The sequence below is a fragment of the Megalobrama amblycephala genome, linkage group LG4, assembly GCF_018812025.1.
Source record: "Megalobrama amblycephala isolate DHTTF-2021 linkage group LG4, ASM1881202v1, whole genome shotgun sequence".
NCBI classification, from domain to species: domain Eukaryota; kingdom Metazoa; phylum Chordata; class Actinopteri; order Cypriniformes; family Xenocyprididae; genus Megalobrama; species Megalobrama amblycephala.
The window spans coordinates 24050698-24062278 of record NC_063047.1 but is presented as its reverse complement, the minus strand read 5'-3'; the positions used below and the strand labels follow the sequence as shown (position 1 = coordinate 24062278).

Below are 11581 nucleotides of genomic sequence, written 5' to 3'. Positions count from 1 at the left end.
GGAAAAACAGACGAGCTGACCTTAGATCAGTTGTTAATACAGTAATTGTGACGTCAGCGGAAGTTTCCGGAAATTTGGAGAGAGGTCCGTCGCTAAACACAGACCGTCGACGCTGCGTACAGGCCTGTGAAAATAAACATTAAATATATAGATTTAAAAAGATCTTTGAAATCATGCCACCGGGTAAGAATTTTAGGAGGAAGAAAGAGGATTCATCCGACGAGGAAGATGATGAGACAAAAGCCGTTGTCAGGTAGATATGTTTATCACGTTCAGGCCAAATAAAGTAACTTAAATTTAGCCATAAATCAGATAAACCGAACTACAGAAAAGCGTTTATACCCGTCAGATTCATTCAGAGGCAACATGCAGATGCCATTTTTTATGCATATGAAAATATGTTTAAATTTGGTTTCCAAGGTCCAAATTGGATGAAGCCAAGGAACTTCAAAGTCTACGAAAAAGGCAGCATGGAGTGAGGTTGGTCTTAAACGTTTGCACGAGTTTTAATTTTTGTACAATGTTTCATTTTTAATTTCTAATTTTTGCATATAAAATAATTTTCCAGTATGCTTAATTCAATTCTAAATATTACATGCTAATTTTTCATTCTATTCCTCCAGCATTGCAACGTTACTTGTAGGAGAGAAGCTTCCTTTGGAGGCTGAGCTTGAGGTATGAATGTTTTTTAATTGAACTACATTTTGTAGTACAATGTTGTACTTGCAGTGTTGTAGTAAATGTATCCTATGAACTAATAAAGGGGTAAAATATTGTCACTCCCTTTTTGTGTATTAGGATGACCCATTTAAACTGAAGACTGGAGGTGTTGTTGACATGAAGAAAGTGAAAGACAGAAACCAAAACTTGTAAGTGTTTGCTTTTCATTTAAAGTTGATGTTTTTGTATTTTACAAGTTAAATAATTCACTTTTCCTCCCCACTATAGGACAGTCGATGAAAACGACCTGAATCTTGGCACCTCCTTTTCTGCCGAGACTAACAGACGAGATGAAGATGCAGACATGTAAGTTGCCAAGCTGAGTTTCTGCATGGTGGTCTTTCTTCATTGGTGATTTTGCCTCTGTCAATATGGTTTTGTCTTCTCTCTCCTTGTATGTGATTTTATTCAGGATGAAGTACATTGAGACTGAGTTAAAGAAAAAGAAAGGCATGGTGGAGGCAGAGGAGCAGAAGGTGAAGGTGAAGAACCCAGAGGACCTCCTGTACGAGCTTCCAGAGAGCATCCGTGTCAATTCTGCCAAAAAGACAGAAGAGATGTTGTCCAATCAGATGCTGAGTGGAATTCCAGAGGTGGATCTGGGGATTGAGTAAGTAAAAAGACCAAAAATAATTCGGACGTTTTCCATTGATCGCATCAGATATTTTTCTCTGTAGTCTGGGTTATTAGACCCACCTAGATTTGGATGCCAGCTTCAAAACCCTCTTTTTCCCATTCTTACAAGTGCAAAGATAAAGAACATCATCAGCACAGAAGATGCCAAAGCAAAGCTGCTCGCTGAGCAGAGGAATAAGAAGAAAGACAACGGGACCTCCTTCGTTCCCACTAACATTGCTGTGAATTATGTCCAGCATAATCGCTGTAAGTGTGCACCTACACTACCATTCCTTCGAAAGTTTGGGCTCAGTAAGATTTTAATGTTTTTGAAGTCTCTTGTGTTCAGCAAATACTGTAAAACGGTGAAATATTTTTACAATTTAAAATAACTGTTATCTATTTTAATAATTTAAAGTGTAATTTATGTCTGTGATTTTCTGCAGCCATTTCTCCGGTCTTCAGTCACATGATTCTTCAGAAATCATTCAAATATGTTGATTTGCTGCTCAAGAAACTTATCTATATAAATGCTATATAAATGCCTCATTCATTCATTCATTCAATGTTCACAACAGTTGTGATGCCTTTTGTTTTTCTTTTTTTCAGGATTCATTTCATATTAGATTTTTTTTGTAAGGTTAATGTATTTGTCCTTTATTTCTTTATGTAAACTAATTAATTGTATCATTAAACCTATTTGTAGTTTATATTCAGAAAAGTTTTTTTTTTTTTCATCAAGATTATCCATTACATCTAGATTTAGTTAACAGCTTTATCTATGTCCAATGTTTAAAAATGTAATTACTAACTAGGAATGTTTGAAATATTTCCTAACAATGGTTAACTCATTTTCTGTTCTTCTCTCAAGTCTATCATGAGGATGTAAACGCTCCCCAGAGACGCCACAGAGAAGAGCCCAAAGCCAGGCCGCTACGAGTAGGAGACACTGAGAATCCAGCACCTGAGTGTAAGATCAAAAAACCTATTTTGCCTAATTGACAGAGTGAATTGCATTTAATGAATTTGTTCATGTGATTTGTGTTTTTCTTTTGCTCTCCAGCCACACCACCCAATTTCCGCAAGAGACCGAATAACGAGAAGGCCACAGATGACTACCACTATGAGAAATTCAAGAAGATGAACCGACGATACTAATCCTCCACCCTTTTTTTTTTTTTAGTCAACTAGACGTACAGTTTTTTTCTTTCTGTAATCTGAATGATGTAAATATTTTTACTGTATTTAAAAATGTCTCCATAGCTTACGATCATAAACATTTTACAATAAAACTTCTCTCAAAACATTGTTCATTTCTGAAAACTTTTTAAAGTAGGACAACATTTTGGTTTAATAATTATGTGCTGTGTAACTTTGTTATAGGTTTCAGTCTGATTTGGAACAATTCAACAAAATTGCCTGGATCACTACATATTAATGCAACCTCATTTTTTATTATCAAAGGTTATTTTTATTCTAGAATTTCCTAATGAAATAAAATTTTAACCTATTAAAAGAGTTTTTGCTCAGATTACTTGTAACAACCTGAAATGGAAAGGTCAAAAATATATAGGAAACTAATTTAAAAAAAAATCAAAGACAAAAAGAGAACATTTCCTTGGCAGTCACATTTTGAAAAAAATGAAGAGCATTACAATGCACATGTAATAGTGAAATTTAACAGTGAATTTTGTTACTTAAAAAGAGGAGCAAGATTTACTCTGAAATGTATGCAGCATGTTTACAGAGAAGTCTTTTCTATTAGCATACAAAACACCACTTCCTAAAACAAGTTTAATTACAGAATTTATCTTAATCTGTACTTTTTTTTTTGCAGAACAATGATGAAAATAAAGTATAGCATAGTTGTAATATTATTCAAACCAGAATAAGCAAAGAAAACATTTTATTATACCACTGTTACCCAAAGTTATTTAGCTACAATACTGAAATATTACTCATAAGAAATGATCTCAGTATTAATTCAGTGTCATTTTTGCAGGAGAAAAAAAAAAAAAAAAAAAATCACATCAATTCAAGTACTCTAGATTTGCAGTCTACAGCTGGAGGTTTACGACGGCGCTTATTAAGATGGCAAGTTGCTTGGCTGTGTAATCTAACTGGTCCATAAAGGAAGCTGCCAGTGTTTCACGACTGCTCACTAGTGCTGCTGCCGTGCATGGACTCCTGGGTCCCCAAGTGGTCTGAATCCTCTGGGTTGGCATGTGAAGGGTCAGAGGTCGTCTCGGGGGACCCCCAACTGTCCCGCCGATGAAAGGCCTCACAAAGTGGCAACTCAACACCATCCCACTGTCCACAGCTAGAAATGTTATACACACACGTTACACACAAGCACATGAACTAACATTTCCACTGTCCACTTCTGCCTAAAAACACACTTGGTAAACAGTTAGGAGTATATGAGAATAATGAACATTTGTAAGAGACACATACACAAACAAACTCACATAACATGAAAGAACTGGGAAAGGAAGCCCAAGCAGAGAAAGGAAGTTGTGAAAAGCATTATTCAGGATTGCTAATAACTTATTGATTGGAAACGTGTGGTCACATGATGGTCTGTCAGATCACATTGCTCTTCTGCTTGCTGTCTTTCTGTGCATTGAACAGATGTGTGTAGAGTTTAATAATAGAATTGCTCAATAGATGAAAAGCGAAAGGCTGTAAGCTGCAGAGAATTTAGACTATGAACTCAACAGACAGAGGCAGAACATAAGTTCCAAATCGGAGGCGAGAAAATAATAGATCGGACACTAAATGTGCACTCGTTTCTATCTGGTTTATTTATTTATGAAATTTGAAATGACCAGTTGGTTTGTGGAAAACCTGACAAATAATCTGATACATTTTAAACAGGTACTAATGTGACCCACGCTGTTTCTATTAAATACGGCACCACAAAGAAACATAGTGTAGTGCAATTTTAAACCACTGAGGACAACAAATGCCTTATAAATGATAAATTTTACATTTTTAACTTTACACATATGCCAACTGAAAGCTAAAATATTTTGCCAGATACACAATCTTCACTTAGCTTAACAGAGAAAGAAAAAAAAAATCATGCCGTTTATGAATTCTCAAAAAAAAAAATTCTGCTTCTTGATCTTAACAACTTTCTTCGAGCAAGCAAATTAATTTGATTCTTAAAAGTAATCTATACACTACTTACAGCACCATATATTTGTTTTAAAAATTCTGAAGTGCTTTTAATTTTGCAGCTCATCCAACATTGTGTCCAATCCAATATCAAATGACTAAAAAAAAAAAAAAAATTATGAAATTTTTTCCATAAAAACCCAATGAAAATTTCTCTTCACATATAACTATTACTGGTTACAATGGTGTGCTTCAAAGGCAGCTTAAATTTATCTAAAATCATTAAATAACAATAAAGGTCCAGATTTATCATATACTAATCTCTAATAAAATAAATGATCTGACCAGCACCACTAATAAAAGTAAATACACATCCTGATTCCTGATTGCAAAATAAAATAAAATGTTCTCAAACACAATCGATTAAGGCACCTGGAGAGGAAATATTTACATGCACTTATATATGTATAACAGAAGTTTTCTTATACAAAACTTTTTATATGGAAAGTGCTTTATAATGTCTTTGGTGTGACTGCAATATGGATGGATATGACAATATGGATATATGGATTTTGCTATAGCAGAAACAGATATGATGATGTCCGGCTTGTTATAAACATGACAAGTAGAATAAAACCCAAGGGTCTACAGCATCTAAATTGTAAGCGAGTCTTACTACATGACAGCTGTTTGAGAGGAAAAATGCACACTTTCATAAGCTATAGGCTTACTTGCAAGAATAAACACTCTCATTAAGGCACAATGGTATATGAATGTGTGTATGTTTACGGAGGACCAAACTAGCAAGGTGTAATAAAACAAATGGGGCAAACCAACAAGGTTAGCGCATTTAGTAAAATGATCAACGGTTGGAGCCAATAATTGGTTGTGCAAGTTAAAAATATCTTTATAGACATAGCAACGGCTCCATAAATCACCATGTATTATATTCTAACGATGTATATATGCATCACGTTTATGGCGTTGGTAAGCAAGGGAAGGCAGAGGTGACTGCACACGTTTGGGATCACTGGTCTATTTGTACCTGGAGGAGTAATACTCTTCCTCGAGCTCATACAGGTCGATGGCAATCTCATCACGCAGGGAGATGAGCTTCTTGTCGCACTCTTCCTGCAGCGTGCGCAGCTGCTGGTTGCGGAGACTGATGGCCTCATTGACAGAGGGGAAGTCATTCAGGATGAGGAACTGCTTCAGGTCTGAGACGAGCTTCATGAGAGACTCTCCTGCACGGACCTAAAACACAAACACACTGAAAGGGTTGGCTCACCCAAAAATGAATCTTCAGTTACTCACCCTCATGTCATTACAAATGTCATTCATCTTCAGAACACAAATGAAGATATTTAAAGTGTATTCGCTTCAAACTGTGAAGAGATTGTGAAATCATCTATATGAATTGAGTGGTTAAAGAAGTCTTCTGAAGAGACATGGTCACTTTATATGACACAGATTTAATTTATTCACATATAAACATTGATCAGTGCACATAGAGCACATCAAATATGGTAAACGGAAGCTCAAGCATGCTTGCTTGACACATAACGTCACGGCAGCGCGTTTCAGCTTCCGCAAGTAAAACGAGTACGGCTGAGATATTTGAGTGCTCTATGTATATATCTGCTGATCATTGTTTTATAATCTCTTTAAGAACATTTTGAAAAGTCAAAGTTTTGGGTGAATAGACTTGGAGGGACAGAAATCTCTTAGATTTCATTAAAAATATCTTCAACTGTGTTTAAAGATAAACTAAAATCTTATGAATTTGGAATGACATGAGCGTGAGTAATCGATGACAGAATTTTCATTTTTGAGTGTATTATCCCTTTAAATGTGTTAACTGTTAACATCAGCCAAATCTGAGGCGTCTATCATACTTACAATGTTGGCGGCTCGCACATGCATCTCATAGTGGTCCTGCTCAGCTTGAGTCGCCCTGGAAACCTGAGTCTCATCTTCCACCTGATCGAAGCAATAACCAGATTATTGTCTCATAGTTAAAATCATAAAACTATGAACATCACACAGCACAATGCATGCCAACATACCTTGGCAGTTTTGATTATTTCCGTAAAATTGTCTAGAATTGACCTGATGTCATCTTTAAGTCTCTTGTTGTAGTTCTGCAGTAGAGTCTCTTTGCTTTGCGGGAGGACTCTCTGTGTGGTCATCTCAGCGCTCTTCAGTCACACTCTACTTTGTGCTAAAGGATCTGAAACAAAACTTTATTAGAATTGCAATTAATTATCACACAAACCGCAACTAAACACATATAACAGGCACTGTTGCATTTCCACAATTTTTAAAATGAAATGATGTACTCATTTTTAACCCATAATAACTGTATACTTAATACTGTTTATACTTTATAGCTTAGTAGTTAGTTAATTAATTAACCCTAGGTAGTCAGTTTTTACAATTGTACATTAACACTTATACTGTACATTTGTAAATCCTGGGTTTGCATATGTAAGAGATCAAATTGGACGGCTCGTGAAGGCAAAGTGACTTGGTTTAACAACCGCTCGTCCATTTGTAAAAAAGTCAATTCTGGCTATTTTCAGAAACACATAAAAAGAGTACTAGTCTATTCTTCAACACAGTTCAATTAATGCATTTGCAAATGTCAAATTCAAAATTCATAGTTGCTTTATTGGCATGATTGTAAATATATATATATATATATATATATATATATATATATATATATATATATATATATATATATATATAAAACAATAATAATTAAAAAACATCAATATAATAGAATAATATATTATCAAATATTATAACATAACAAACTTAAATTAACACTGTAACAAATTAGAACATGACTGAACATTTGATGCCAGTGTTCGAGATTTATTTTGTTTCTCTCTGACGCTAAAAATAAACAGCGCGTGAAGATTTCTGCGACTGTACATCACGCATGGATAATTAATGAGTTAAGAAGAATGTATGTACTATAACTTAAATATATAAAGTCGCTACTTACAACTGCAAGCATTCTTCTAATATCTCTTCAAATATAAATGAGCCTCCCGCTTTTGTTCTGTCGCGTACAGATGATGTCATTACCAAATGTCGCGGTAGTTAAATTTCCCACAATCCCCTTCTTCCTCCTTTCCGTCTGAACCAACATGGTGAGTGTCCGATGGTTTTGACTGGGGAGCCTTCACTTTATAAAAATCCTTAAGCATCCTGTTTTCTAGGTTGTTCTAGGGCTCATAATATATCAGTTATGGAAAATAAAGCACCAGCGCTTGCTCTCTGGACGAGAATTGTGAACATTTTAAGTATGTAGATGAAGAATTATGAGAACTTCTGTAAGCTGTAAGTGTCCGTTTACTGTCAGCAGCGACGTCTCGAGATGTGGCGCCTTTGGTCTGTGAGCCTTTAATTGTTCTTATCCGTAGTTTTAAAACGGGCTCAGGGTTATAATTTTTAAAATAACATGTTTATTATTACGAGTAACTCAACAATGACTAACGAATGCTAACATGTTAGCGGATTGGTTTGTAGGCCACAAATGAATCGGATCGGCCCTCTGGTGCTTCTTAAACACAAGCATTGCTGTATTCTTCACTATTACACGCGTTTGTCAATTAATAATTAGCCAATTATGATTAATGAGAATGCAATAGTGTTAGATAAGCGTTTATCAGCAATACTAAATTGCTACAACGCATGTCACAACATTTGTTAGGCTTTTTTGGCTTTTGCAGTGATGTCTTGAATTTCTTCACCTGAACTTTTGTGTAGAAGTTATTTTTTTAAACTGAGCAAGAGCTGTAAAACGCTATTTTGTTCAATTTTCTGCTCATTGTGGATATTGAACTCACAATGTTGTGCATCTCTCCCTAGCCTAAAGGAAAAAAGGCTAAGGGGAAGAAGGTGGCACCAGCCCCTTCAGTGGCCAAGAAGCATGAGGCCAAGAAAGTTGTGAACCCCCTGTTTGAGAAGAGGCCTAAGAACTTTGGCATTGGTGAGTAACAACTGGACTGTTGATGAGATTTGAGTCCACACAGTCATTTGAACTGTGTGTAAATAAGTGCAGATGATGTAATGAATATTTGCTATCTTAACAACAATGCAGACAATTTTCCACCAAGATCGCTGATGCACAAATATCTGGAAATCAATTGACAGTTTGTACCTTGATGCCATTTATTGCTAATGAAAGTCATGCACTTTAATCTTCAGGTCAGGACATCCAGCCAAAGCGGGATCTGACCCGATTTGTGAAATGGCCACGTTACGTCCGTCTGCAGAGGCAGCGGGCCATTCTATATAAGCGTCTGAAGGTTCCCCCTGCGATCAACCAGTTCGCCCAGGCTCTGGACCGCCAAACCGGTGAGTCTTTCGTTTGACTGGTGTCTCTTGACTTTGCCATCTGTACAGCAATGCTGTTAGATGTTGCAAATAGTGGATTTTTCCAATTCAATAACAAATGTAAAATCTGCTTATAACTGATTGCAGATAGTTTAAAATCAGTAAACTGAACAAACTTTCTGCATAATGTAAAAGTGCTGCATTTTATCATTTATATTATTTATTATTTATTATTCCAATATTTTTACAGAGAACCAATAGTTCCTCCAGTTAATTGGTAAAAACAACATATCAGCCTCGAAATGTTTAGACTTGTGTCATTTTATACATATGCAGATGATGTGAATAATATTTGCTATCTGAAGTTTATGTGGACAATTTCCACCAAGATCACTGATGCACTGTTGTATATTATTGCTGCTTAGGAACTGTACTGTAAAATTTGGCTTAAGTTTGTCCTAAATTTGACTTTGAGGTCCTTCTAGCATTGTTGCTACTTGCTAGAATTGATTGCTGAAAAGGTAAAATGGCTTTTACATTTACACTTTTTTTTTTTTTTTTTTTTTTTTTTTTTTTTTTTTAAATGCCTTTCTGTAGCTACCCAGCTGTTCAAGCTGGCCCACAAATACAGGCCTGAGACCAAGCAGGAGAAGAAACAGAGACTGCTGGCTCGTGCTGAACAGAAGGCTGCTGGAAAGGGAGACGTGCCCACTAAGAGGCCACCAGTCCTCCGTGCAGGTGGGTCTTTTTAAAGTGTCTTCCTTAAAGACATTGAAAGGTACAATCCTTTCCTGAGTTATGAGTTACTCATTTGTACATGGCATTTATCTCAATCAGTAGTTCTCAACCTTTTTGACTCCTTTGTCCAAGACATTATTCAAAGGCCCTCCCATCTGAAATGTACCTCTGGTCATCTTTATTTTTAGTGTTGTTTTTGCCTTTTAATGAATAATATTTAAGTCATTGGGGCCTTCTAGAATCTTGTTGAGGCCGCCTAGTTGAGAACCAGTGATGTATGTATCTTTTTTTTTTTTAATTGACACTCTTGTTATTTCTCAGGCGTGAACACAGTGACCACACTAGTGGAGAGCAAGAAGGCACAGCTGGTCGTTATTGCTCACGATGTGGATCCCATTGAGGTTTGTTCCTCTCAGCTGTCAACAGAATAGCCCATGTGGTTGTCTGCAATGATGTAATGAATTTCTTCACCTGAATTCAAACTGAAGATTAAAAATGAGCTTTTTAACCCTGAGCAGCAACCACTCAATTTCTCTCAGAAGCATTTCTGTAACCATTTTTTTCAGATTTGTTTTGGCTTCTGTTTTGATGTGTAAGTGGGGTTTGTTGTCGATTCTTAATTGATTTAATTTGCCATTTGTAGCTGGTGGTGTTCTTGCCTGCTCTGTGCCGTAAGATGGGTGTCCCATACTGCATTGTCAAGGGCAAGGCCAGGCTGGGCAGACTTGTGCACAGAAAGACCTGCACTTCTGTTGCCTTCACACAGACCAACCCGTAAGTAACAAACGCATTCATGTGTCACTTTACTGTGCTGCACATCGTATGGCTATGATGTATGAATTTCTTCAACTGAACAACCGTGTGGCTTCAAATGAGCTTTTTAACCCTGAGCAAAATGATTTGCAGTTAAACACTGATTTGGGCGTTATGGACATAAGACCTTTGTGGTTAACGTGTTTTTTTTTTTGTCTTTTCCTCCCACTCTTTAGTGAAGACAAAGCAGCACTTGCTAAACTGGTGGAGGCCATCAAGACCAACTACAATGACAGATACGAGGAGGTCAGTTTATCTGCAGTGGTTACAATTGTTGAAACTATTACACAACAGATTTATCGATTTACAATAAGTTGATTTGGCATTGTAAAACCAAATTTCTTTCTGCTAATTGATTTCTAAATCTTTTTTTTTTTTTTTTTTCTCTTTCTACCATTTCAATTATCTCTTTAGATCCGTCGTCATTGGGGAGGCAATGTCCTGGGTCCCAAGTCAACTGCTCGCATTGCTAAACTCGAGAAAGCAAAGGCCAAGGAGCTGGCTACTAAACTGGGTTAAGTTCCTGGTATTGTTTAATAAAAATGTTCACACAAGTATCTGGAGTTTGACTAGTTCTTTTTTCTTTTTTTACATTTTCATACATTTAACTAAACATTATACCACATTATATCTCATTTTTTTTTTTTTTTTTTTTTTTTTTTTTGGGGTGTGATTGTTTTAACTCATAGGACCCCATTGTCCATATATAACCCTCTGGTGTTCTTTGCAATTTTGATTGAGATTTAATTTTTTTCCTCATCAGAATGGTGCAAAACTTGGTAAATGAACACAAATTGCTATGTGAACTCAGACATGTTTACAAAAGGTTAAATGGTCCTGAAAACATCACGCTTGTTGTCCTTTTGGTCAAAAATTGCTGCATTGGAATTGAATTGGAAACAAATTTTATTTAGTGGAGACTTTTTGTACTGTAGACAATCCTACTGAAAGCTCATTCTTTGAAACATCAGCCTCAAATTTGTAACTTTAGATATATGGCTTTGATTTTCTTGGAGCTTTAAAGTAAAATTAGTTAAATATTTCATATAAAGATACTGAAATGTTTCTTCACTAAAGCAATAATCTGCCAAGTGTTGTCTTTATGCTTCTTTAAGCTTCATGAGTGTTTAAGTTGGAAATTTCATTTTCAGGTCTATGTTCAAAAAGTGAATGAATGGATTATATTAATTTGGTATCATAAAATCCCCTAAAAAATTATATATAT

The 11581-nt window shown here is 35.8% G+C and overlaps 3 protein-coding genes and 5 non-coding genes across 11 annotated transcripts; 7 read left to right on the top strand and 1 right to left on the bottom strand.

Annotated features, from left to right (window-relative positions):
* Positions 1-51: 51 nt before the first annotated feature.
* lg4h9orf78 (linkage group 4 C9orf78 homolog) lies at positions 52-2851 on the top strand. Its single transcript, XM_048188467.1, has 9 exons — positions 52-253; positions 421-480; positions 624-675; positions 799-869; positions 949-1026; positions 1133-1330; positions 1466-1602; positions 2207-2305; positions 2399-2851. The coding sequence occupies exons 1-9, from the start codon at positions 174-176 to the stop codon at positions 2491-2493; spliced, it is 870 nt and encodes a 289-aa protein (XP_048044424.1). The 5' UTR covers positions 52-173; the 3' UTR covers positions 2494-2851.
* A 373-nt stretch (positions 2852-3224) lies between these two features.
* On the bottom strand, positions 3225-7607 carry med22 (mediator complex subunit 22). Of its 4 annotated transcripts, none has more exons than XM_048188471.1 (5): positions 7469-7607; positions 6522-6696; positions 6355-6435; positions 5501-5709; positions 3225-3655 (listed from the first exon to the last, which is right to left on the bottom strand). In XM_048188471.1, exons 2-5 carry the CDS (start codon positions 6642-6644, stop codon positions 3484-3486), a joined length of 585 nt encoding a protein of 194 aa, XP_048044428.1. In that variant the 5' UTR covers positions 6645-6696; positions 7469-7607; the 3' UTR covers positions 3225-3483. The 4 variants fall into 4 exon arrangements, with proteins under 4 accessions (XP_048044428.1, XP_048044426.1, XP_048044429.1 ...); XM_048188469.1 differs by having other exon boundaries at positions 6522-6685; positions 7469-7604; XM_048188472.1 differs by lacking the exon at positions 3225-3655 and adding an exon at positions 3909-3951 and having other exon boundaries at positions 6522-6685; positions 7469-7604.
* On the top strand, positions 7579-10910 carry rpl7a (ribosomal protein L7a). Its single transcript, XM_048188468.1, has 8 exons — positions 7579-7616; positions 8338-8458; positions 8677-8826; positions 9403-9543; positions 9865-9944; positions 10187-10317; positions 10533-10602; positions 10771-10910. The coding sequence occupies exons 1-8, from the start codon at positions 7614-7616 to the stop codon at positions 10873-10875; spliced, it is 801 nt and encodes a 266-aa protein (XP_048044425.1). The 5' UTR covers positions 7579-7613; the 3' UTR covers positions 10876-10910.
* LOC125268026 lies at positions 8193-8260 on the top strand. Its single transcript, XR_007184792.1, has one exon. It is a non-coding gene; the product is annotated as a small nucleolar RNA SNORD36 (small nucleolar RNA).
* On the top strand, positions 8526-8597 carry LOC125268027. Its single transcript, XR_007184793.1, has one exon. It is a non-coding gene; the product is annotated as a small nucleolar RNA SNORD24 (small nucleolar RNA).
* On the top strand, positions 9137-9206 carry LOC125268028. Its single transcript, XR_007184794.1, has one exon. It is a non-coding gene; the product is annotated as a small nucleolar RNA SNORD24 (small nucleolar RNA).
* LOC125268024 lies at positions 9988-10062 on the top strand. Its single transcript, XR_007184790.1, has one exon. It is a non-coding gene; the product is annotated as a small nucleolar RNA SNORD36 (small nucleolar RNA).
* On the top strand, positions 10367-10438 carry LOC125268025. The gene has a single exon (XR_007184791.1). It is a non-coding gene; the product is annotated as a small nucleolar RNA SNORD36 (small nucleolar RNA).
* Positions 10911-11581: the final 671 nt, after the last annotated feature.